Source organism: Giraffa tippelskirchi, chromosome 10 (assembly GCF_054371585.1).
Source record: "Giraffa tippelskirchi isolate mGirTip1 chromosome 10, T2T-mGirTip1v1.2.pri, whole genome shotgun sequence".
NCBI lineage: Eukaryota > Metazoa > Chordata > Mammalia > Artiodactyla > Giraffidae > Giraffa > Giraffa tippelskirchi.
Window position 1 is genome coordinate 90,895,035 of NC_137284.1, and position 27,959 is coordinate 90,922,993.

The window sequence follows — 27,959 nt, forward strand, 5'->3', positions numbered from 1 at the left end:
AGGAAGCAGGACCAGCTGCCTATTTTGTGGACTTCTTGAGATTATAGGAGAAGGGAGAGCATAGATGTGATCAGAGTCTTGGACAAAAGATGAGAAGCCAAGAAACTGTTTTCTTTTCCTTTTCCAGACTGAGGATACAAACAGAGGGAAGCAGACGATAGAGAGCTGTCCTCTTTAGAACATGAAGGTCACTGAAGCTGTCCTCTGCTTTCAGGGGGACAGGCATCTTTATTCTGTTTTCTTACAAAAGCTCAGTAAGAAATCACTGTCAACTTATATGAAAGAATTAAGTTTCTGTCACAGCATCAAACAAGCAACATAATCCAGGAATAAAACCATTGCTCTTCTATGCACTTGTGGAGATGATTGTCATCACAGGATTAAAAATATTCAAAAAAATTGTAAAAAATACAACCTATATCACAATGCTCTAGCACAACCATTTTAAAAAATAAATTTATTTATTTTTGGTTGTGCTGGGTCTTCGTTGCTGCGTGGGCTTTTCTCTAGTTGTGGCGAGCAGGGGTTACTCTCTAGTTGTGGTGCCCAGGTTTCTCATTGAAGTGGCTTCTCTTATTGTGGAGTACAGACTATGGGCTAGAGGGAGGCTTTAGTAGTTGTAACATGTGGGCTCAGTAGTTGTGGCTTCTGGGCTCTAGAGCACAGGCTCAATAGTTGTGATGCACAGGATTAATTGCTCTGAGGCACGTGGATCTTCTTGGATCAGGGACTGAACCTGTGTCTCCTACACCGGCGTGTGTGTATGTTAGTCACTCAGTTGTATCCAACTCTTTGCGACCCCATGGACTGTAGCCTGCCAGGCCTCTCTGTCCATGGAATTCTCCAGGCAAGAATACTGGAGCGAGTTGCCATTCCCTTCTCCAGGATTGGCGGGCAGATTCTTTACCACTGAGCCACCAGGGAAGCCCCTAGCACAACCATTTTTTTCTGTTTTCTCTTCTAATCTTTATAAGGAAGCATACCAATACCTAGGAGTAGCATTACTGAATCAAAATATAGAAACTGTGAATTTCCTATTTATATGTGTTCATTTTTAATCACTTAGATTCAAATGAACCAGTTTTACACAGCACTGAATGTTACTAAAGCTTTGGACAGTTTCTTTCTAAATTAATAAATATATAAATGATTGTATTACTGTTTTAGTTTATATTTTTTAAAAGTTGTAAATGTCAAACTCTTCCTGAGATTTAATCACATGTTGTCTTAGATCACACAATCTATTCACATGTTATTTCATTTGTTGGTTGGAGCCATCATAGGATTGTATAAAGCTTTATAACTAAGAATAGTCAAATTTTATAGAAAAAAATTGAAGAACTCAAAAGAATATAATCATGACCAAAAAATAAAGGATAAAGGAAAGATAGGCCCCTAGGCAGATAAAATTGGGTCAGAGCTCAAGAGGTCAACCAGCTCATCCTTGTGACTGTAAAGTAGCTTGAGTCAGTCTGTCAAAATGGGAAGAACACATATTTTCCTTAATTTCATGCTCAGAGCTAGAAAGCATCTCTCAGAAGGATTAATATGGCCAGTGGCAATTTTATTGTGATTCATTTATCCAAGTTTACATAGTTAAATGTCAAGAAAATAAAGACTTGACCCTCTAAGATGCAAGATCACCTCTTGTAACATAAACTCTTTTATTACATTATTGTTAGTTAGCATAGCCTTTGGCTGGCCTGTGGTGAGAGGAGTCACACTGGGCACACATAGTTAGCTTTCTGTCTTAGACTTATGACTAAAGTAGGTAAGTCAATGGAGCTTCAGTTCTGTGACAAGTTTGTGATTTTATTCTTTATGGACCATTTAGCCTGCTTCTTAACTGCTGATGTTTTCTAGAATTCAATTCTTGGCTTTCTTACCTTTTTACTCCATACAAGCTCCCTAATCTCATTCACAATCATCATTTCAGATTCCTTCTGAATCCCTATGACTCCCAGATACTCTCAGGCTCTCTGAACAATGTACATAACTGCTTCTTGTGTGTTTGTCCTTCAGCAATCCATGAGCATGTGTGCTCAGTCATGTTTCACTCTTTGCAACCCCATGGACTGTAGCTTGCCAGGGTCCACTGTCCATGGGATTTCCCAGGCAAGAATGTTGGAATGGGTTGCCATTTCCTCCTCCAGGGGATCCTTCCGACCCAGGGATCAAATCTGCATCTCCTGTCTTGGCAGGTGGATTCTTTTGCCACTGAACTACATGGGAAACCCTTAGCAATCCACAGGCATCCCTAAATCCACAGGTCCAAGTCTTCTCATCATCCACCACCCTAAAACAAATCCTCCTATTCCTGAATTTCTGATTTCAGTGACTGGAGCCAGAAATGTGGGAGTCTTTCTAGAATCCATTCTATCATCCAATAGGTTACCCAAACCTGTTGACTGTGCACCTTTAACATCTTTCAGAACTATCTACTTACAGTCCCAGGCTATGCCTTAGTCTGGCCTCCTCATTTCTTACTTTGATGATCGAGGGCAGGAGAAGAAGGGGGCGACAGAGGATGAGATGGTTGGATGACATCACCGACTCAATGGACATGGGTTTGGGTGGACTTCGGGAGTTGGTGATGGACAGGGAGCCCTGGCGTGCTGTGGTCCATGGGGTCATAAAGAGTCGGACATGACTGAGCGACGGAACTGAACTGAACTAGCATTGTCACTTTATTCAAAATACACTCAGCAATCTGAGCACATCTCTCTGCCTCCTCCACTATCTCACAGGTCCAAGTTCCCATTATGTATTACTTGGATCACTGAAATAATTGCCTGGCCAGTCTTTTTATCTCTGCCTTTGACTCTGCCAGTGTACTCCCAACTCAGTCACCTGTGTAATTTTTTTAAAAGTCTAAGTCAGAGTATGTCATTCTTTTGCTAGCTATTTTATGTAGTGTAGGTACAGTGTTAGTCACTCAGTCATATCCGACCCTATGGACTGTAGCCTACCAGGCTCCTCTGTTCATGGAGTTCTCCAGGGAAGAATACTGGAACAGGTAGCCATTCCCTTCTCCAGGGGATCTTCCCAAACCAGGGATGAAACCCAAGTCTCCTGCATTGCAGGTGGATTCTTTATTATCTGAGTCACCAGGGAAGCCCATTTCATGTAGAGCAGAAGTCAAAGTCTGATCTTTTTTTTTTTTCTACCAGTCTCCCCCTCCTCACTTTGCTTTAGTCACAGTGGCATCCTTGTGGTTTCTTGAACTTTTCCAAGCACACTCCTATTTCAAGGCATTTCTCCTTTTGTTCTCTCTGTTCTCTTTTGTTCTTTCTTTGTCAAACTCTCTTCCTAGTTATTTTCGTAGCCTAAAAAGGAGCCTGGAACATAGTAGAGGTTTTATAATATTTGCTGAAGAAATGAATGAATTTACTTGTTGATTCCAGTTTTTTTCTCCTGTTAAGTCAACAGAATGATCCTTCTAAAACACAGGTCTGATTCTCACATTCAATGGATTAAACATCTTCCATGACTCATTACTCTTGGATTAGTATCTAAGTGACTTAGTGTATCATATAAAGCCTATTGGAATCAACCTTATCTTACCTCTGTGGCAGGTACTCCAAACTCAAATTTCCAACATTTCCATTCTCACTTGCACTTTCCTGTATTTTCACATAGTTGCACATTCTGTTCTAACTGAAATTTCCCACCCCCTCCATTTTGCAGTCTGCTAAGTTTCTGTATTTCCAGAAACTTCCTATTTCAACTCATCGATCCATCTATCCATTTAACTAACAGATAATTTTGGAGTACCTGCCATATGCCAGGAACCGTGTGAGGTACTCCCACAGTATCAGAGCCTCTTTCTACCACAGCACTCCAGTGACTGTACTGCAACTGTTCACTTTTCTGGCTCACTTGCTAGTTTCTGAACTCCTTGAGGGCTTGGCTACATTTCTCATCTCTGTATCCCTAGCACTTAGTGTTGACACAAGGCAAGCAGTCATCAAAACTTTACCAGCACTGTACCTTTTTGGACAAATAACATCAAGTTCTTATTACAGATTCCAAATATACATTAACAATTCCTAAATGACTCATATTACCCACCTATTATCAACTGATAGCTACAAATCAACAATTTCTGCTGGTGTGATTCAAGAATTGAGACTTTTCTTAGGTATTTTGCATTATGTTTTGAAACATTTAATAATATTTTCTCTATTTAGATTTTTAAACTTCAGAATACCACCTTGCAGAGTTCAACACCTACACTATTATGATTTTGTGGCTAATTAATTAGAAAAAGTTCCAGGTGAGAAACAGCATATTATTATGACAATGTATTGCTATTGCTGTTATTTTGCTCCCATTTTAGGCAGTACCAACAAATTAATATAGTTGTACTCCGTTATTAATGGTTTTCCATGGCAATTTAGCATCAAAATCTAAACAGAGAATAACATTTCACTAATCATCTTATTTATGACTCACTGCCTTGTTTACAGACCTCTGGAAATTATATTTGAAGAGCTTCCCATAAACATCTGATCTCTTTAATAATTCCATTTGTAAATTATTTAGCATCTGCATCCTGCCGTTATGTAAGGACCATGTAGTTGTGCTGGATCATTAAAAATGCATTACTCTCAACCCCAGAATTCACCAATGGGATTTTATTATAAACACAATGAAATTTTGATTAGGATTTTGAAAAAAGAGCTTGTCAAAGTAAATACTTGCTATCCATGTTGGCATGTTATCACAGCACTGAAAAACAAGCAGCTTTTAAAAGAACAATGATAATTAAAGTAAATATTTATTGAATCAAAGGAAAAGAAATTGTTTGAAAACCCCATAGTAAAAACGTAAAATTACTTGCAAGTTTAAAAAGTACTAGTAAGCTGAAAAGGAGAACGCATCTATTACCATCCAAAAGCATGGGATTCATTAAGTCACAATCAGATTGAAATCGGAGAAGGCAATGGCATTCCACTCCAGTACTCTTGCCTGGAAAATCCCATGGATGGAGGAGCCTGGTAGGCTGCAGTCCATGGGGTCGCTGAGTCGGACACAACTGAGCGACTTCACTTTCACTTTTCACTTTCATGCATTGGAGAAGGAAATGGCAACCCACTCCAGTATTCTTGCCTGGAGAATCCCAGGGACGGCGGAGCCTGGTGGGCTATGGGGTCTATGGGGTCGCACAGAGTCGGACACGACTGAAGCAACTTAGCAGCAGCAGCAGCAAATTGATATCCTCAAAGTAATCTTTCTTTTTAATTCTGATAGAGTTCTACGAGCACTTAAAGAAATACAGTGACACAGCCATTTCTGGGGCTCATTAAAAACTGACAAGCTGTTTTCCTTATGGGTAGAGCTAAAAAGCTTTGCCATTCCAAGACTGCTGGGAACTGTTTATTCAGATGAGTCCCTTCACTAACAGAAATATGAACATTTTGTGTTCTTTGTGAATTTCATTCACAAATCTGGAAGATGGTTGCTCCTTAATCTGCAAGAAGTTTATGCATAAATACCTTGAATTGCAGCACATATCCAGGCTTCAGAGTCAAATCTCGAGTTACTGCAAATCGGTCCCCATCTGATTTTCCAAACACCATGGCTGATGGTGTGGCAGAGCAGAAAGTTTCATTTTTAACCATTCCTTCATTAGCTAACATCAACCACACACTCATTTGATTCATAGGGTAATCAAAAGCTGGTTTCTCATAAAAGTTCTAATAGAAACAATACAAACAACACAGAAAGGCAATTTTATAGCTTTGAAAAGAAGAAAGGAATTTTCAGTTCATGATATGCTACTATTTGTATTACCATGTACTATTTGTGTTTCTAAGAAAATAAACCAGACTCTCAAACTGTTTTTTAAACTGTCATGAAGTTTTTCTCCTGATTATTTAACAACTGAAAATATTTTGCCACTATATATCTAATTATTTTATAAACAAACTAATAATCTCGCTTAATGAATTGTCCAAACTTTCTAGTCTTTTTTTTTTTTTACATTTTTTAACATCTAAATAATCTGTGAAAGAGTAGCATAGAGAGGTAAAAAAAAAAAATTAGTGCAAACACATAAAACCAAACTACACGTTCAAGTGTCAAGCACTAAATCCTTGGAGGAGTCAGTAATCCCATCCTCTTTTACAATTCTTTGTCATCCTGGAGTTCAGACATAATGAGAAATACCTGAGGTAAAGTTGGATTGGCAACCGGGATGATCTGCTTTTGTTTCTCGGACAGAATGATGATGTCGTCAACTGCCCACTGGTCATAGTCCTCCCCCGAAAACATAGGCTGCCACCAGCGGAACCTGGTGCAGGGGGTCTTGGCAGCAGCTGGTAACTCAAGATAGACAAATCTGCATAAAAGCAAATCATTTAGTGCCAGGAAAGGAAAAGCTTTGTTTTTCTTAGCAGCTGTTAAAACAACACTAGTAGCAACAAGAGAAAGTTTAGTTTTGCTTGATCTCTTGGTATTTTTGAGAAGTTTCTAAGTTTAGACAGATTAGACAAGAGGTTTAAAGTTGTAAGCAGGTTTAGTCTTGGTCCTGGTTTTTCCATTTGTTATCGTATCTTTTGGAGGCAGATATTTCAACTGAGTTTGATTAACTGAACAATGTCTTTTGACTACCATGACAATAGTCATAACATTTCTAAAGAAATCCTTAGAAAAAACGGCTCCTTTGTATATTATTGCGTTAAAGTAGCATTCATTTTTTTCAAAACAGTTCTTACTGTATTGAAGGAAAACATAAATAACCAGTAAAAATGAAACATAAATCACCCATAATCTATCAATAGATTGGCCTCTGCTAACATTTTGCTGTATATCATTAAAGCATGTACTCTTTTACACAGGTGAGATATATGTATAATTTTGTATCTTACAGTTTAAAAATTAACATTATATCATAAGCACATCCTCATGTCAGTAAACTTAGTTAAGATCATTTTACCATTTATATAATTTTTCATCACACAAATGTGCTATTTCACCTTTCCTTATAAATAATTCTGTGATGAAAATCTATGCATAAAGTTTTATGTACACCTCAGTTTATTTCTTTAGGGAAGATTCTTCAAAATGGAATTACCAGGTCAGATAAAATGGTCATGTTTAAGGCTCTTGGTTTTTCCAAAATTCCTTTCTGGAAGAATGGCGTGCAGGATGACATGCTGCTCCATGTGGAGAGAACATTTTGTGTTATTAAAAAATGACCATCTGACTGTTGAAAAATGGTATCATTTTTATCGCAAGAGAGGTTGGATATTAGTTATATTTTATTAAACATATGTCTTTCTTGTTTTGTAACATCTACTCATTCCTTTTACCTATTTTTCAACTGGATCATAGTGTTTTTCTTGATAATTTGTATGAGCTCTTTACAGGAACACTGATCTTCTATTTCTTATATTTGTTGCAAATATTTTCTCAGTTTATTTTCTTTTTTATTTTTTTCTATTTCCTTTGAAATGGATGTGTTATATGCATGTTAATTCTTCTATTGAATTTATGTTTAGAAAGTTTAGGTCTTTTCCCAAGATCAGATAGTAATTTAAATGTTTAAATCTTTAATCAGTCTTTAACATTATCATCTGAGATGTTAGATGACAATCTATATAGATATTTCCCCCTAAGAGCCTACCCACTTTTTTCTAACACCGTTTGATTGAATGACCATTTCTTTATCATTGATAATTGATGTGTGGTTTTTTTTCATATATAAGTTTGTATGTATATCTGAGTCAATTTCTGGGTCATTTGACTTGATTGTTCTACCTATGCACTGGTATCATTCCACTTTAATTATGTAGGTTATACAATATATTATAATATCGTGTAGGGTATCCCTCTATATTTAACCAAAAGTTTAAATTATTTTTGTCAGTTTATATTTCTAGACATAAAGTTCCAAAAAAATACCACTAAGACTTTGGTTGCAATAGCATAAAATCTAAATTAAGAGATATCTTCATATCATAATATTCAGTTTTCCTATCCAAGGATGCTGTATTATTTTCCATTTATTTGTTCACTTTTATATATTTGAAGGAAGTTTTGAAGTTTTATTAAAGTTTTCTTTACAGAGATTCTCAGTATTGTTAAACTTATTCTTTATATTTATTTATGTATTTTCCATCATGGGGTCTTCTGATAGCTTCCAACTCATACTCTCTTAATCATTTTAGTGTCATAGAATTCTTCGAAAATGTGGTGAGATAGTCAGACCTTAAAGAAAAACTCCCTTAAATAAAAATGGAATATATCTGGAATTTGAAAAAAGCTATTGAATTTTTGTTTGTCTATATAGTAATCTTACTTTACTGAATTCTCAGTAATTTCCAGATTGACAATGCTATTCCTTGGAAAAAAATACTTTGAATAGTTGCAAATTGTTTAAACCAGTTGGCCCCATTATCAATTCCCTTTCTAGTGTATAGGGGGAACCTCACTAGGCTCCATCTCCCACCCACCATCCCTGACTCTCTCCCTATTATGATTCTCATTAGACCCAGTTGGCTTTCTCTGATTTCTGCCTCTCTCCTGTGTGCCTTAGAAGTAATGCTTTTGGTTGGTCTCTCTCCATATCTAATTGTGTTATATCATGAAGAGTTATCTCTCCTTGAAATGACTCAGTGTTTTAAACAACAGCAACATCACCCTTACCCTTCCTGAAACCACTGGAAGGCAATCTGCGCTGGTTACCTGGGTTTGCTGAAGTCTGAGAAGTACATTTCTGCCAGCAGGTGCCACTGGATGCCCCCGTTGTTGCTGTACTGGAGGAGGACACCCTCCTCTCTGCTGTCAGGCTTGTTGCACGCAGAACTCTCTCCACCAATCTGGATGTAGAACTGGACGAAGTCCACCCAAGAAGTATCCAGATCCCAGCTCACCAACTGTCTTTTCCCAGCCTTTCCAAACAACAGAGAAATCACAGATCCAATTATCTGGGAGCAATTTGTTGTTTCAGTTTCAAATTTGTGTGATCATCCTGGCTCTATGTGAAGTTGATCATGTTCTCCGTTATTGTTGAGAGGACCAAGTTATGTTATTTAACTGTTCCTGGATACATTCTATTAGTCTCCAGGACTTGGTTAAGAGACCCCTGAGAACCGCTAATTACACCAAAGAGTATTCAAAAGTCTTTAATAACAAAGCAAAATTCATTTTAATTAAAACACTCCCAGTATTCCCTTTGTTAATCTCCTCCAGGCAGAATCATGGAGCAGAAAGATCATATACATACTTTGAAATCAGTTGGAGCTGGGTTTGAATCTCAGCCCATGATTCATGCTGTTCTCTAGCTGTGTGACCTTTCTGAGCTTTTATTCTCCTCAAAAGTACAATATGGGTAATAATACCTTCCACATGGGGTGTTGTGACAATCAGGTGAAATAACATGCTACTTAACTTGCCTAGCACATGGCATGCTTTCTTGAGGGAATAATCTCTGCATACATATATGCCTTGACCCTACTCCTACCTTGGAACTGAAGTGAAACACGTAAGACAGAAACTTCTGAACAGACAGTACTGAAGTCTCTTGGGCTCCCAGTCAGTCAGCCTGTCTGTCTCTCTTGGAAACAGAGAAGGTGGGAGGGATCACTAAACAAGGTTTTGCAACCACTAAATGATCTCTGTGTGTCTTAAAATGTTAAAAAGCTTCTTCAAATCTGGTAACTTGCTTCCTTTGTTTAGTGTCACAGGAAGTACCCCTGCCTGTCACAGTTCCGTTGCAAGGTATTAGACACAAATTGACAAGGCTTGTCATCATTTGTCTGTAAATGGTTTTATGCTAACAGGATTAAGAAATAGTTTGCTGATAAAATTCTTTCACCCAAATCAAATATGCCAAAGCTAATTCATGGATTGCACTGATTGGTCTTGGAGAGTTTTCGAGAAGTTCAATTAAGTTGGGAAGAAAATCCGAGACAGGATACACAGTATAGAGCAAAGCATCCCTCACACTTATAATTTAAACTATTCTAATCCACTAAGTTAATTAAGAAAGGGTTTCAGTTATTAGAAGTCACAGGGGAAATACTTGGTGATAATTATGGGAGTACACAGTTACCGATAAATCTAAAGCCAATTAAGAGATCCCAAAATAGACAAGGGTGCCAGCAAAAAGAAAATTAAGGTTAATCCTGAGACAGGAACTCATTTTTTGGAACTCTCAATTTTATGTACATATTAGAAGAAATCTTAAAAGTAATGCATTTTCAGTGTATTAGATGTATCTTTCATTTTTCTTGCTATTGACTTGACATACTGTAAATATGAAACACCTCAGAGATTACTATAATCTGACCTAGAATTTTCATGCCTCAGGATCAGTACAGGAAGAATGATTCTGAGAAGAATCTAGCTGGTTAATTCCCACCCAGCAAAGTTCTATGAAAACCCTGGCATGTGGAAATGAGCCAGAAGGATAAAGATCTAAGGTGAGGAGAAGTATAAAAATCCAGCTATCATAATTAGCTGGTTGGAATGATTGCCTATTGCAAAATTCACAGAAGAGTGTTGTTTTTCTAGGAGACTATGGTATTGCTCTATAATGGTTCTGAGTGTATTTTGTGGGATTTTTGTAAATGGCGAAAAATGTTATATAAATGCTTGGTGTGGCACTGAAGATGTTTTTTCTAGAGTAGAACAAATCAATTTCTTTCACTCAGTAACCTGAAATGATGAACACTGTTTTAAAGGGGGTAAAAAAGAAAAAAAGAAATGGCTCATGGCAAACCATTCTGTCAGAACTTAGAATCTGATGTAATACACAGTTTGTAGTTTTTTTCTGTCATACTATGATCAATGTATTTATGTGTATGTGTAGATATGTGTGACCTATATTTTGGTCACCTGATGCAAACAACGGACTCTTTTGAAAAGACCCGGATGCTAGGAAAGACTGAAGGCAGAAGAGGGCATCAGACGATGAGATGGCTGGATGGCATCACGGATGCAATGGACAAGAACTTGGGCAAACTCCGGGAGATGGTGAGGGACAGGGAGGCCTGGTGTGCTGCAGTCCATGGGGTCACGAAGAGTCAAGACATGACTAGGCGACCAAACAACAAGGAGCATTTATATCAATCTATCTATATATATATGCATACATAGACATGTAATGTGAGTGCATGCGTGTTCGGATAATAGATTAAGGATTTTCTCATTGCTGGAGAGTGGGAAATACGCTCCAACATTCCCTGACATTCTAGGTTTAAATATCTCTAGGGTTTACATAAAATAATACAACATTTAAAGGCAATGTCTTTAGAATCTTGAGCCTTTATAACAAAACCTCTAAAATACTTTATAAAACTTTATGTTTTGTCTTCCATTAAAGTTGTCTATTCAGATGTTCAAGCTTGATTTAGAAAAGGCAGAGGAATCAGAGATCAAATTGTCAACATCCACTGCATCACTGAAAAAGAAAGAGAGTTCCAGAAAAACATCTACATCTGCTTTATTGACTACACTAAAGCCTTAGACTGAATGGATCACAATAAACTGTGGAAAATTCTGAAAGAGATAGGAACGCCAGACCACCTTACCTGGCTCCTGAGAAATCTGTGTGCAGGTCAAGAAGCAACAGTTAGAACTGGATATGGAACAACAAACTGGTTCCAAATCGGGAAAGGAGTACATCAAGGCTGTATATTGTCACCCTGCTTATTTAACTTATATGCTGAGTACATCATGCAAAATGCCAGGCTGGATGAAGCGCAAGCTGGAATCAAGATTGTCGGGAGAAATATCAATAACCTCAGATATGCAGATGTCACCACCTTTATGGGAGAAAGCGAAGAACTAAAGAGCCTCTTGATGAAAGTGAAAGAGGAAAGTAAAAGAGGAAAGTGAAAAAGTTGGCTTAAAACTCAACATTCAAAAAAACGAAGATCACGGCATCTGGTCCCATCACTTTATGGCAAATGGATGGGGAAACAATGGAAACAGTGGCTGACTTTATTTTCTTGGGCTCCAAAATCACTGCAGATGGCTACTATAGCCATGAAATTAAAAGACACTTGCTCCTTGGAAGAAAAGTTATGACCAACCTAGACAGCATATTTAAAAGCAGAGACATTACCTTGCCAACAAAGGTCCATCTAGTCAAAGCTATGGTTTTTTCCAGTAGTCATGTATGGATGTGAGAGTTGGACTATAGAGAAAGCTGAGTGCTGAAGAATTGATGCTTTTGAACTGTGGTGTTGGAGAAGACTCTTGAGGGTCCCTTGGACAGAAAAGAGATCCAACCAGTCAATCCTAAAGGAAATCAACCCTGAATATTCACTGGAAGGATTGATGCTGAAACTGAAGCTGCAATACTTTGGCCACCTGATATGAAGAACTGACTCATTGGAAAAGAACCCTGATGCGGGAAAGATTGAAGGCAGGAGGATAAGGGGAAGACAGAGGATGAGATGGTTGGATGGCATCACCGACTCAATGGACATGAGTTTGAGCAAGCTCTGGGAGATGGTGAAGGGCAGGGAGGCCTGGCATGCTGCAGTCCATGTGGTCGCAAAGAGTCGGACATGACTGAGTGACTGAACTGAACTCAAAGTTGTCTTTAATCAAAAAGCCAGCAGAAAAATAATTCTACTATATTTATTTGAAAATAACATTTCTTTAGAACTTCCTGTTGTTTTCCACTTTTCTTCCCAATTCATTCATTACTTTCTACCAAGCTCAAAATCATGTGTGTTGTAAAAACAAACTAGAAAGGAGAGTTCGCAGACATAAGCAGGGAGAGTAATGACAACTTAGAGCTACAGACCAAGTTCTATTTCTTGTTAAATCCCACTTGGTCATCTGATCAATTATCAAGGCTCCAATCTATTCAGTCTCAAGGGTATTTATGGATATGTAAATGCCTAATGCAAGGCATGCATTTTTGAGTAGAACATCTTATCTAGAAGTTTGGCTCAGTCAGTAATTCTGCATTTTGCTGGGTACTGTGAGAATAAAAATAAAAATATGATCTATATATGTAGGAAACATTGACAATGAGAGAGGCAATCAAATAAAGGAGAGATCAGTATAGTCTGCCATAGTCCCAGAAATCCCCATGGAAGTGAAACCAAGCAGGACCCTGTCGGGCTCCTGGGTACAAAAGCCTTTCCACGTCCTCTGCTCCTTGTTCATAGGGAACAGACTCCAGCCTTCACGACCTTCCGTGAATCCCAAAGAGCAGATTCAAAAAGTTGCTAGTCAGGGAAGGGAAAGGATGTAGAGACAAAAGAGGAACAATAAACAATAGTGCAGATTGGAGGGGGCTAAGATGGCGGAGGAATAGGACGGGGAGACCACTCTCTCCTCCACAAATTTATCGAAAGAACATCTGAACACTGAGCAGACTTCACAAAACTACTTCTGAACGCTGGTAGAGGACGTCAGGCATCCAGAAAGACAGCGCATTATCTTCGAAAGCAGGTAGGAGAAATTATAAAAGATAAAAAGAGAGACAAAAGAGTTAGGGACGGAGACCCGTCCCAGGGAGGGAGTCGAAAAAGAGGAGAAATTTCCAAGCACCAGGAAACTCTCTCACTGGCGGGTTTGGGGGAAGATTTCGAATGGCGGAAGGCAACATAACTGGGAGAAAAAATAAATAAAACCCACAGATTACGTGCCTAAAGGCAACTCCCAGCAAAGAACCCCAGACGCTCGCATCCGCCACCAGCAAGTGGGAGCTGAACGGAGAGGAGCGGGCGGCACTGCTTAGGGTAAGGACTGGGCTCGAACGCCCTGAGGGCAATCTGAGGGAGCTAACGTGAGATAGTAACCTAAACTGTGGGACAGCCAGAGAGAGAGAACTATCCCGCGAAAAGCCCAAATCTAAGGTACTGCCGGCCTGCTCACAGAACAAAGGACTGAGCGATACCAGAGGAGAGCTAGCCGGCTGTGGACCGCCCCATCCCCCGCCGGACACCGCAGGTAGGCGGGGTCCGCCAGAGCCGGAAAGGGGCAAACTCGGCCCCAGAGAGGGCACCCCCTACCAATCTGCAAACAGGCTCCTAGTTTCTAAGCAAAGACTGCCTGAGATCCCGGAGGGTCGACAGCCGCTGGGAGGGTCGCAGCCAGAGACCAGCTCCCCAGAACCGACACAAAGCACACCGGAGCCGGGCATGCCCGTAAACCGAGGCGGGGACCAGGGAGGTGATAAGCCGCACCGCCCCAGCAGGGGAGAGTGCGTTCGCCAAACTCCTGGCCGCCTGAGCTGCTCCGACAGGGAACGGCACAAACCGCGGGCGCAACCGAGTCTGCGCCTTTGTGGAGTTCCCAGGAACCTGAACCTGAGCGGCTGAGACCCGGGAAGTGCACGCATCTCAGGGCCCACTCCCTGGCCAAGAAACCTGAAGCCTGACCAGGGTAGACGGGGAAAGCATACACGCGGTGAGTAGGGGCGAACCCACTGCGGCCGAGACACTGCGAGCTCTCCACACACACGCCAGTGATATTGGTTTGCAGTGTTCCTCCCTCCCCACAGCACGACTGAACAAGCGAACCTAAAGAGACTGCCTCCGCCCCTTTGTGGCACGGCGGAAATTAGATACTGAAGAGACCTCCAAACAGAAGCCAAATAAACAGAGGGAAGCGCGTTGGAAGTGACAGGCCAACAGATTAAAATCCCTGTAGTTAATACTGACTGCATTGAAAGGGGCCTATAGATCTTGAAAAGTATAAGCAGGAACAAGGATCTATCTGAAACTGAACAGACTCCACACTGCTCACAACAGCTCCAGAGAAAGTCCGGGATATATATTTCTACTATTATAATTTTTTTTTATTTTAATTAAAAAAAATTTTTTTTTTCTTTCTTTTTTTCTTTAAGTCCTCTATTACATCTTTAATTTTCATATTCATAACCCACTATTACCTTGCAAAAAAAAAAACCCTATTTTTAAAGCAAACTGCATACATTTATCTTATACCTTTTGTGTTTTTTTTTTTTCCTGTTTTACTTTTTTTACTGTTTCTTTTTTTACTGTTTTACTGTTTTTTTTTCCTTTTTACACTGTTTTCTTTTTTATATTGTATGTTTTATAAGAGTCTAACCTCTACTCTAGATTTTTAATCTTTGTTTTACATATTTGATATCAATTTTGTACATTTAAGAACCCAATCTTTAGTACCCATTTTTTCTCAGGAGTGTGATTACTGGCTTGATTACTCCCTCCCCCTATTGACGCTCTTTCTTCTCCCCCAGGGAACCTCTATCTCCCACCCTCCTCCTTCTCTTCTCAACCCAATTCTGTGAATCTCTGAGGGTGTTCTGGGTACTGGAGAACACTTCGGGAACAGAATACTGCCCAGATCTGTCTCTCCCCTCTTGATTCCTCCCTTTCTACTCATGCTCACCTCTATTACCTTCCTCCCCCATCTCGATGTATCTCTGTGAACCGCACTGAGGGTTCCAGACTGTGGAGAGAACAGAGGGAAGTGCTTACTGGCTAGACTGCTCTCTCCACGTCTGTGTCCCCCTCTTCTCCTCCTGGTCACTTCAACCCCCCCTCCCCCACTTCACCTCTCCATGTAACTCAGTGAACCTTGCTGGGTATCCCTCACGGTGGAGAATCTTTTCACCATTAACCTAAAAGTTTTATTATTGATGCTGTATGGATGGAGAAGTCTTGAGGCTACTGCAAGAATAAGACTGAAAGCCAGGGGAAACATTAATTAATAAGTGACCATCCAATAGCCTCCACACATACACTGAAACCAAGCTCCACCCAAGAGCCAATAAGTTCCAGAGCAAGACATACTACGCAAATTCTCCAGCAACGCAGGGACATAGCCCTGAGCATCAATATACAGGCTGCCCAGAGGCACACCAAATCCATAGACATCTCAAAACTCAATATGGGACACTCCATTGCACTCTAGAGAGAAGAAATCCAGCTTCACCCACTAGAACACCGACACAAGCTCCCCCACTCAGGAAACCTTGATAAGCCACCCATCCAACCCCACCCACAGTGAGGAACCTCCACAATAAAGAGGAACTTCAAACTACCAGAATACAGAAAGGCCATGCCTAACACAGCAATCTAAACAAGATGAAAAGGCAGAGAAATACTCAGCAAGTAAAGGAAAATGAGAAATGCCCACCAAACCAAACAAAAGAGGACGAGATAGGCAATCTATCTGAAAAAGAATTTAGAATAATGATAATAAAAATGATCCAAAATCTTGAAAGCAAAATGGAGTTACAGATAAATAGCCTGGAGACAAGGATTGAGAAGATGCAAGAAATGTTTATCAAGGACCTAGAAGAAATAAAAAGGAGTCAATATATAATGAATAATGAAATAAAGGAGATAAAAAACACTCTGGAGGGAACCAACAGTAGAATAACGGAGGCAGAAGATAGGATAAGTGAGGTAGAAGATAGAATGGTGGAAATAAACGAAGCAGAGAGGAAAAAAGAAAAAAAGAATCAAAAGAAATGAGGAAAACCTCAGGGACCTCTGGGACAATATGAAACGCCCCAACATTCGAATCATAGGAGTCCCAGAAGAAGAAGATAAAAGGAAAGGCCATGAAAAAATACTCGAGGAGATAATAGTTGAAAATTTCCCTAAAATGAGGAAGGAAATAGTCACAGAAGTCCAAGAAACCCAGAGAGTCTCAAACAGGATAAACCCAAGGCGAAACACCCCAAGACACATATTAATCAAATTAACAAAGATCAAACACAAAGAACAAATATTAAAAGGAGCAAGGGAAAAACAACAAATAACACACGAGGGAATCCCCATAAGGATAACAGCTGATCTTTCAATAGAAACTCTTCAGGCTAGAAGGGAATGGCAGGACATACTTAAAGTAATGAAAGAGAATAATCTACAACCCAGATTACTGTACCCAGCAAGGACCTCATTCAGATATGAAGGAGAATTCAAAAGCTTTACAGACAAGCAAGAGCTGAGGGAATTCAGCACCACCAAACCAGCTCTCCAACAAATGCTAAAGGATCTTCTGTAAACAGGAAACACAGAAAGGATGTTTAAACACGAACTCAAAACAACAAAGTAAATGGCAACGGGATCATACTTATCAATAATTACCTTAAATGTAAATGGGTTGAATGCCCCAACCAAAAGACAAAGGCTGGCTGAATGGATACAAAAACAAGGCCCCTATATATGCTGTCTACAAGAGACCCACCTCAAAACTAGGGACACATACAGACTGAAAGTGAAGGGATGGAAAGACATATTTCATGCAAACGGAGACAAAAAAAAAGCAGGAGTCGCAATACTTATTTCAGATAAAATAGACTTTAAAATAAAGGCTGTGAAAAGGGACGAAGAAGGACACTACATAATGATCAAAGGATCAATTCAAGAAGAAGATGTAACAATTATAAATATATATGCACCCAACATAGGAGCACCACAATATATAAGGCAAATACTAACAAGTATGAAAGGGGAAATTAACAATAACACAATAATAGTGGGAGACTTTAATACTCCACTCACACATATGGATAGATCAACTAAACAGAAAATTATCAAGGAAACACAAACTTTAAATGATACAATAGACAAATTAGATTTAATTGATATTTACAAGACTTTCCACCCCAAAACAATCAATTTCACCTTTTTCTCAAGTGCACACGAAACTTTCTCCAGGATAGATCACATCCTGGGCCATAAATCTAGCCTTGGTAAATTCCAAAAAATTGAAATCATCCCAGCCATCTTCTCTGACCACAATGCAGTAAGATTAGACCTCAATTACAGGAAAAAAAAACTATTAAAAATTCCAAGGAGGCTAAACAACACGCTTCTTAATAACCAACAAATCACAGAAGAAATCAAAAACGAAATCAAATTATGCATAGAAACGAATGAAAATGAAAACACAACAACCCAAAACCTATGGGACACTGTAAAAGCAATGCTAAGGGGAAGGTTCATAGCAATACAGGCGTACCTCAAGAAACAAGAAAAAAAATCAAATAAATAAACTAACTCTACACCTAAAGCAACTAGAGAAGGAAGAAATGAAGAACCCCAGGGTCAGTAGAAGGAAAGAAATCTTAAAAATTAGGGCGGAAATAAATGCAAAAGAAACAAAAGAGACCATAGCAAAAATCAACAAAACTAAAAGCTGGTTTTTTGAGAAGATAAACAAAATTGACAAGCCATTAGCCAGAGTTATCAAGAAACAAAGGGAGAAGAATCAGATCAACAAAATTAGAAATGAATATGGAGAGATCACAACAGACTCCACAGAAATACAAAGGATCATAAGAGACTACTACCAACAGCTATATGCCAATAAAATGGACAACTTGGAAGAAATGGACAAATTCTTAGAAAAGTATAACTTTCCAAAACTGAACCAGGAAGAAATAGAAGATCTTAGCAGACCCATCACAAGCACAGAAATCAAAACTGTAATCAGAAATCTTCCAGCAAACAAAAGCCCAGGACCAGACGGCTTCACAGCGGAATTCTACCAAAAATTTAGAGAAGAGCGAACACCTATCCTACTCAAACTCTTCCAGAAAATTGCAGAAGATGGTAAACTTCCAAACTCATTCTATGAGTTTGTATAGTATATCTCCATCACCCTAATTCCAAAAACAGACAAAGATGCCACAAAAAAAGAAAACTACAGGCCAATATCACTGATGAACATAGATGCAAAAATCCTTAATAAAATTCTAGCAAACAGAATCCAACATCATATTTAAAAGATCATACATCATGACCAAGTGGGCTTTATCCCAGGAATGCAAGGTTTCTTTAACATCCGCAAATCAATCAATGTAATACACCACATTAACAAATTGAAAGATAAAAACCATATGATTATCTCAAGAGCTGCAGAAAAAGCCTTTGACAAAATTCAACATCCATTTATGACAAAAACCCTCCAGAAAGCAGGAATAGAAGGAACATACCTCAACATAATAAAAGCTATATATGACAAACCCACAGCAAACATTATCCTCAATGGTGAAAAATTGAAAGCATTTCCCCTAAAGTCAGGAACAAGGCAAGGATGCCCACTTTCACCACTACTATTCAACATAGTTTTGGAAGTTTTGGCCACAGCAATCAGAGTGGAAAAAGAAATAAAAGGAATACAGATAGGAAAAGAAGAAGTAAAACTCTCACTGTTTGCAGACGACATGATCCTCTACATAGAAAACCCTAAAGATTCTACCAGAAAATTACTAGAGCTAATCAATCAATATAGTAAAGTTGCAGGATATAAAATTAACACACAGAAATCCCTTGCATTCCTATACTCCAATAATGAGAAAACAGAAAGAGAAATTAAGGAAACAATACCATTCACTATTGCAACAAAAAGAATAAAATACTTAGGAATATATCTACCTAAAGAAACAAAAGACTTATATATAGAAAACTATAAAACACTGATGAAAGAAATCAAAGAGGACACAAACGGAGAAATAGACCGTGTTCATGGATTGGAAGAACTAATATAGTGAAAATGAGTATACTACCCAAAGCAATCTATAGATTCAATGCAATCCCTATCAAGCTACCAATGGTATTTTTCACAGAACTAGAACAAATAATTTCACAATTTGTATGGAAATATAAGAAACCTCGAATAGCCAAAGCAATCTTGAGAAAGAAGAATGGAACTGGAGGAATCAACCTGCCTGACTTCAGGCTCTACTACAAAGCCACAGTCATCAAGACAGTATGGTACTGGCACAAAGATAGAAATATAGATCAATGGAACAAAATTGAAAGCCCAGAGATAAACCCACGCACCTATGGACACCTTATCTTCGACAAAGGAGGCAAGAATATACAATGGAGAAAAGACAATCTCTTTAACAAGTGGTGCTGGGAAAACTGGTCAACCACTTGTAAAAGAATGAAACTAGAACACTTCCTAACACCATACACAAAAATAAACTCAAAATGGATTAAAGATCTAAACGTAAGACCAGAAACTATAAAACTCCTAGAGGAAAACATAGGCAAAACACTCTCTGACATAAATCACAGCAGGATCCTCCATGACCCACCTCCCAGAATATTGGAAATAAAAGCAAAAATAAACAAATGGGACCTAATTAAAATTAAAAGCTTTTGCACAACAAAGGAAACTATAAGCAAGGTGAAAAGACAGCCTTCAGAATGGGAGAAAATAATAGCAAACGAAGCAACAGACAAACAATTAATCTCAAAAATATACAAGCAACTCCTGCAGCTGAATTCCAGAAAAATAAACGACCCAATCAAAAAATGGGCCAAAGAACTAAACAGACATTTCTCCAAAGAAGACATACAGATGGCTAACAAACACATGAAAAGATGCTCAACATCACTCATTATTAGAGAAATGCAAATCAAAACCACAATGAGGTACCATTTCACGCCCATCAGAATGGCTGCTATCCAAAAGTCTACAAGCAATAAATGCTGGAGAGGGTGTGGAGAAAAGGGAACCCTCTTACACTGTTGGTGGGAATGCAGACTAGTACAGCCACTATGGAGAACAGTGTGGAGATTCCTTAAAAAACTGGGAAGAGAACTGCCATATGACCCAGAAATCCCACTGCTGGGCATACACACTGAGGAAACCAGAATTGAAAGAGACGCGTGTACCCCAATGTTCATCGCAGCACTGTTTACAATAGCCAGGACATGGAAGCAACCTAGATGTCTATCAGCAGACGAATGGATAAGAAAGCTGTGGTACATATACACAATGGAATATTACTCAGCCATTAAAAAACTACATTTGAATCGGTTCTATTGAGATGGATGAAACTGGAGCCCATTATACAGAGTGAAGTAAGCCAGAAAGAAAAACAACAATACAGTATACTAATGCATATATATGGAATTTGAAAAATGGCAATGATAACCCTATATGCGAGACAGAATAAGAGACACAGATGCATAGAACAGTCTTATGGACTCTGAGGGAGAAGGTGAGGGTGGGACGTTCTGGGAGAATAGCATTGAAACATGTATATTGTCATGTGTGAAACAGAACACCATTCCATGTTCGATGCATGAGACAAATGCTCAGGGCTGGGGCAATGGGATGGCCTAGAGGGATGGGATGGGGAGGGAGGTGGGAGGGGGGTCCAGGAAGGGGGGCACATGTAAACCCATGGCTGATTCATGTCAATGTATGGCAAAAACTACTACAATATTGTAAAGTAATTAGCCCCCAACTAAAATAAATAAATTTATTTAATAAAAAAAATAAATAAAGACAAGATGAAACTCTAAAAAAAAACAACAAACAAACAAAAACAATAGTGCAACCTTGTGGCAGAGTCCTCGTTCTGCCTATAGGGAAACACATAACAATACCTTTGCACTCTTTACAGAACTAAAACCCCCACCAAGTGGAAGATATCAGCATTCTTCATTCCAGAGAAGACCACTGAGGCCAGATCAAAGGAACTAGAGAAGCATCAAGAAACTACCCGAGACCAGGATAAAGGAGTGCAGGCTCTACACACACCCTAATCTTGGTCAGCAACCCCACTCTTAAACTACTGCTATAAAATTCCTCACCAAATCCTCCTGGGGTAGAATAGTTTTTCAGGGCAGGAATCCACTGTTGTCCCCCTTTGCCCGGCAAACCAACAAAGCTATTCTTTTCTATTTCACTCAAAACTCCATCTCTGAGATTTGATTCAACACCAGTACACAGAGGCTAACATTCAGCATCAGAAGCAGCAGGATTTGGACAAAAGTTTTATATGGATATCAGAGAGGGTGGAAAGCATAATGGAAAGCAGTGGAGACTAAAGAGGGAAATTGGCAACATATGGGATGATGAGGAGAGTTTCCAGTTTGGAGCAAAGGACTCATGTTTGGAAAAAGAAAATGAGTTATGCAGTTAGAGCAGCAGTCCTGGAGACTGTCTTGAACACTGGTGATTGAAGAATGACAAGACAGAAGCATGTTTTTAGAGAAATGAGTCTAGATTGACTTCAAAGCTCTAAGGAACCCTTCCTTTGGGTTATTATCCCTTCTCTACTTCAATCATGTGGCTGGTGGGGGCTGTCAAACTGTGTATTCCACCTCTCTGCCAACGGAGTGAGGACACACCTCTAGCCATGCCCATCATATGACACCATTCCATGGACATGTGATTGGTCAATCAGAAACCTTCCTCACATTTTCCCATGGAGTTGCTTATAGGGCTCTGTGGCCCTGGCCACTTTCACAATGACTGCTGACCTGAAAATAGAGTCTCCTCTTAAGGAGAGAGTTCTGTGGGCATTTGAGTTTCCAGTTTCAGGTATCTCTGTGGCCAGTTTCATCTAAGCCCTCCCTGTTTTGATTACAAGAACAAAATTTCCTTCTTTTTTGCTTAAGCTAGTTTCTCTCACTTAGAATTCAAAACAGGTCTGACTGATACAAGAGAAAAAAGTAAATCTATGATCCTTAGATATCTTGACAAAAATTTACAGAGAAAGTTGGTATGGGAGGAAGAGATTGATTTTATTTTTGAAATGCTTATTTTATTAGTGGCAGGGCATGCCTATGGAAATATTCAATGATACCAATTTGAAATTCATTCTCATAAAATGTAATTACAATAGCTAACACTTATAATGGTAATTCTATGTGCCCAACACTATCCTTTATTCTTTACCTGCATTAACTCGCTCCCAACATCCCACTTCACAGTGGGATATGACACAGAAAGATGTTATAACTCTGCAAGTTGAACCAATACATGAGTTTTGGAGCCCGGGTACAAAGCCAGGTAGCTTGACTCCAAACATCATCTTTAATTAAGAGGAAGAAATATTAATATGTAATCCTTATATGTTTAAAATATCTGTGTGTAAACACACAGATGTTTACCAGGCTGTTTGGGTACATACTGGTTAAGGATTCATATGTGTTAGTTGCTCAGTCGCCTCCGATTCTTTGCGACCCCATGGGCAGTAGCCCACCAGGCTCCTCTGTCCATGAAATTTTCTAGGCAAGAATACTGGAGTGAGTAGCTGTTCCCTTCTGCAGGGGATCTTCCTGACCCAGGGATCAAACCCAGATTTCTCACATTGCAGGCAGATTCTTTACCATCTGAGCCACCAAGGAAGCCCAAGCATTCATCATCTTGTTTTAGAACTGATGGTATCAGAGACACAATGTTTCCATTTCTGCAGGATTAGACTGTGTATCCAGATCTATAGAATGTGTATCGGTCACTTATTGACTATCATGTCTAAGAATAATGACCAGGGAACCTTCAATGTCAATAGATAAGAATATCATTAAAGGGAATCCATCCCTGCTTTTCTGTCATTCTCTATCTTGTTTACTTGCTGATTCTTTGTTCTGCACCTGCATCAAAACAAAAGCTGTACCTATTTTTACATTTGCATAAATTAACATGTTTGGATTCCTGCCTAAACAGGTTCTGCAACATATCAGCCCTATGATATATCACCCACCTTTACATACTTGCTATATGATGTGGAATGAGACATTTCCCATTGTCCTAGAATTGGTGGCTAGAGTTCTTGCTGGAAAGAAGTGGCACTAGTCACTCCACATTCTAAACAGAGCTGCTAATAATTATGGTTGCATACACTGCTCAGGTTGGATAGCTGGACCTGCTCCTCTCTGCAGTCCTTTTGAAGACTATATGAAGAGATGAACTTGAGGAGAGAGGAAGAAAAGAATGTCCTCCCTAGACTGTAGCAAGGGAGGAGACGGAGGTAGTTCTCTCAACTCCATCCCTCACCAAGCAATGTGTGTTAGGACTGTTCCAAGAGAATCAGACTTAGGGATTCTGGTTGGCATCTCAGTCCCTAGTTGGTGTATACTGATCTGTCTGCTTCCACTGAGGAAGCTGAAGCCTGCAAGATAAACTTCTACTTGGAGTCTCTGTTATGGACTTCATGTTAAGGTGTTCCCAAATCACATGCTGGAAGACTAACCCTTAAAGGGATGGTATTAGGAGGTGGGGCCTTCAGCAGGTAATTAATTTATGAAGGTGGAGTCCTCATGATGGAATTAGTGCCCTTATAAGAAGAGACACAAGAGAGTATGCTTTTTCTCTCTCTGCTCTCTCTTGCAGAGAAGGCAATGGCAACCCACTCCAGTATTCTTGCCTGGAAAATCCCATGGACAGAGGAGCCTGGTAGGCTGCAGTCCATGGGGTCATGACGAGTTGGACACGACTGAGCGATTTCACTTTCACTTTTCACTTTCATGCATTGGAGAAGGAAACGGCAACCCACTCCAGTGTTCTTGCCTGGAGAATCCCAGGGACGGCAGAGCCTGGTGGGCTGCCGTCTATGGGGTCGCACAGAGTCGGACACGACTGAAGCGACTTAGCAGCAGCAGCAGCAGCTCTCTCTTGGGGCTTCCCAGGTGGTGCTAGTGATAAAACACCTGCCTGCCAATGCTGGAGATGTAGGAGACGCAGGTTCGATCCCTGGGTCAGGAAGGTCCCCTGGAGGAGGGCATGGCAATCCAGGTCAGTATTCTTGCCTGGAGAATCCCATGGACAGAGAAGCCTTCCAGGCTCCAGGTCATAGGGTTGCAAAGAGTTGGACACAGCTGAAGCAACTTAGCATGCATGCACTCTCTTGCCTCCATGTGAGGATGCAATGCAAAGATGACCATCCTACAAATGTGGAAGCAGGCCTTCACTAGACACTGAATCTGCTGGTGCCTTGATCTTAGACTTTCTAGCTTTCACAACTGTGAGAAGAAAATGTTTGCTGTTTCAGTCCCCTACTCTATGGTATTTTATCATAGTAGCCCAAGTTGACTAGGATGGTCCCACATCAGCAGACACCACAAGCAGCCACCAAACTGAGTGGAAATAGGACCTGAGATGTTTGCTATTGATGGACAGCTGGTTAGTTCTGCTGGAACAGCTCTGCACACCTCCACCCTCATCATTACCCCTCATTCCTCCAATCATATTCTTGGGATTAATGGCAATCCATGAATAAGTTTAATAAACTTATTAATCCAAGTTTAATAAACACTTCCAGAAGTACTTTCTATGTGCTAGGTACTGTTCTATATGATTTACAAGTACTAACTCATTTAACCTGCATAATGATGCTAATGAGATATATATATATATATATATATATATATATATATATATATTTTACCAATGAGGAAGCCAAGCCACAGACAGGTTAAGGTTAAGGAATTTGTTCAAAGTCACACAGCTAGGAAGTGGCAGAATCAGATTGAAACAGGCAGTCTGGCTACAGAGTTGCTATTGTTAACTTCTAAGCTCCACCACCGCTCACATCCTTACCCCCAGACCCAGGTGCTCACACACCTTCAACGCTGGGATGAGAAGGGGCCAAGACCCTGCCCCACTCAAAGCCCCTCAAGACACAAGCATGGCTGGTACTGGAGGAAAGGAAAGCAATGAGCTTTAAATCAGGTACAAGAGGGGCAGGAATTTTAGATCGGCCCACCTGGATTTGTCGTAAGCAAAGACAAGCATAAAACTATAAGAGTTTCTCAAATGGAGTTAAGGCACAGGAATTTGGCAAAGTCCAATCAAAAGCAGAAGAAAAAAAAAAGAGAAGATATAGGCTACCCACTCCAGTATTCTTGGGTTTCCCTTGTGGCTCAGCTGGTAAAGAATCTTCATTGTGGGTTTGATCTCTGGGTTGGGAAGATCCCCTGGAGAAGGGAAAAGCCACCCACTCCAGTATTCTGGCATGGAGAATTCCATGGACTGTATAGTCCATGGGGTTGCAAAGAGTCGGACACAACTGAGCAACCTTTGATTTCAATCAAAAGCAGACAAGGTGGGAAAAAATAAAACTGCATCACATTTGTACCTTCTGAGTTCAGACTGCTCCATAACACCAGTCACATATTGAAATAGCCACTGCCCTGATCACTTGGGACTTCCCTGGTGGCTCAGAGGTTAAAGCGTCTGCCTCCAATGCGGGAGACCTGGGTTCGATCCCTGGGTCGGGAAGATCCCCTGGAGAAGGAAATGGCAAACCACTCCAGTATTCTTGCCTGGAGAATCCCATGGACGGAGGAGCCTGGTAGGCTACAGTCCACGGGGTCGCAAAGAGTCGGACACGACTGAGCGACTTCCCTTCCCTGATCACTTACTCCTGGCTCTCACTCATACCTTACTGAAATACAGAGATGATCCAGAAGAGATGACCCCACATCCTTCTTCGGGTTTTACAATTTGTCCCCCAATAACTTCTTGCCAGTCAGACTCCCAAGCACTCGGGTTCTCAAAGTCCGACATGATTGTGGAAGGAAGGGCAGCTTCTGGGTAGCACTCAGTGCCCTGGTATCCCTGGTCACACCTATGAGAGAGGAGGGCTGAGTGAACAAGTGATAGACTCGTATGTGACTGCCACAGCCATCTGACCTGCAACATTCCCTATGTCTCAGTTTCGCTCAGGTATTAGCATCTGCACTAGACTTTTTGCCACACTGTCTTTGTACATGGTGGTAACAACCTTCAGTTTTTCACATGGGGAAAAAGGGACAGAATCCATTTTTAAAAGAAAGTGCTACAATGGTAGAAATGAGGATAATGAAGAAAGATATGGATGAATACGCACATGTGTGGTTGGGTAGAGGGGAAGGATTGTGAAATCTTCCTGTAGGCTTAAAAGGTCACATGTAAATGCTTGTCTGCTCATCCAATACTTAACTGTGGCCATGTTTTATAGTTCCTCCTTCTGATTAAATTATGTCTTTTTTAGAGTCTTTAAGTATTCAAGTGTGTTCCTATCTCATCCTCATTACCAATAATCACCATCTCCCTCTGTACACAACCTTGACCTTCTGGTGAAGTGGTGTAGGAAGCAGCTGTTTGACTTGTGCTTTAAGACTACCAGGGGAAGGAAGGAGAACCAATAGCCAAGCTCTACTAACTAACAAAGAAGACTTTAGGGCTAACTGATAAACTCTGAAATGTAAATCCAGGAGGTTGCATTTTGAAGTTTAGAATATATGGCTTTATACTTGTTGAAATGCAACAATATCTTTTACATCTAAGGATAGAAAGGAGGATCGTTTTCCTTTGGCTATTTCATTATTTATCAGGCTATCCCTGGAAGTCTGATGGCAGTTGCTGTGGTATTGTAAACAAACACCCAGAGAAGCAGAGTCAATCGCCTCTTCTGACACATATACCTGCACATGCCACGGTCGCAGGAGCCATGCCCACTGCACATGTTGGGGCACTGCTGCCCAATGTAAATGCTGTCTAGAGCCCACTCGTCTTGAGCTGTGTAATAACTCTGACTCCAACGGAAGCGGGTGGCACTGGACCTAGAAAAAAGCCAAGGTACAGTAATAAAAACATGACATGGGGTCATGCAGACAAAGAACGTCCGAGTTCAAAATTCTTCAGAGAACTAACTCTTTGGAACTCGAATTTAGCTGCCAATCATTTTTCTTTAGTGGTTTAATTTCCACTCAGTTACTGTCTGATTCAACAATTCCATCATGAAGAAAAGTCTACTTATCTGTTTACATCAGTCTTAATTTGAGACATTTTAAAGAAAAGCACAGTATCAGATTTTTGTTGCTGTTGTTGCTTAGGGATTTGATGCTATGAAAAGAAAGGAAGATAGATTAATTTTAAAAAATAAATATTTATATGAAACTGTCTTTCACAGATGAAAACACACAGTGTTTACCTTAGAGTAATGCAGTTTCTTACAATAAATGTATCAGTAGTTATTCGAAGACTTCCAGTTGGCTCTCAATATAAAACAAAAATTTTGTTTGCAGGTATTGTTTTGGGATTGAGAGGATGGGTGACATTGTACTATTTTCCAAGTAAGAATATCTGGGTGCTAAATCCTGCTTATTATTTCTGAAACATTAACTTGCTTGGTTTTCATGGACAAGTTGATGTTAAGTGGAGATAAAAACTTAAAACAGTCCATTACACATAGAGAAACACTTGGGACCCTGATTCAAATGAGATATAAAGCCTAAAGAAGAAGACATTCT

The 27,959-nt window shown here is 39.9% G+C and overlaps 1 protein-coding gene across 2 annotated transcripts in view; it reads right to left on the reverse strand.

The window, feature by feature from the left end:
- Positions 1-27,959, reverse strand: part of RELN (reelin) — a 555,021-nt gene that overhangs the window by 115,908 nt on the left and 411,154 nt on the right. For both annotated transcript variants that reach the window (XM_081535825.1, XM_081535826.1), the window contains exons 23-27: positions 27,132-27,269; positions 26,107-26,293; positions 8,692-8,897; positions 6,172-6,343; positions 5,499-5,699 (exon numbers count right to left, since the gene is read on the reverse strand). In XM_081535825.1, coding sequence (XP_081391951.1) covers positions 5,499-5,699; positions 6,172-6,343; positions 8,692-8,897; positions 26,107-26,293; positions 27,132-27,269 — 904 coding nt within the window. The remainder of the gene's footprint in view (positions 1-5,498; positions 5,700-6,171; positions 6,344-8,691; positions 8,898-26,106; positions 26,294-27,131; positions 27,270-27,959) is intronic.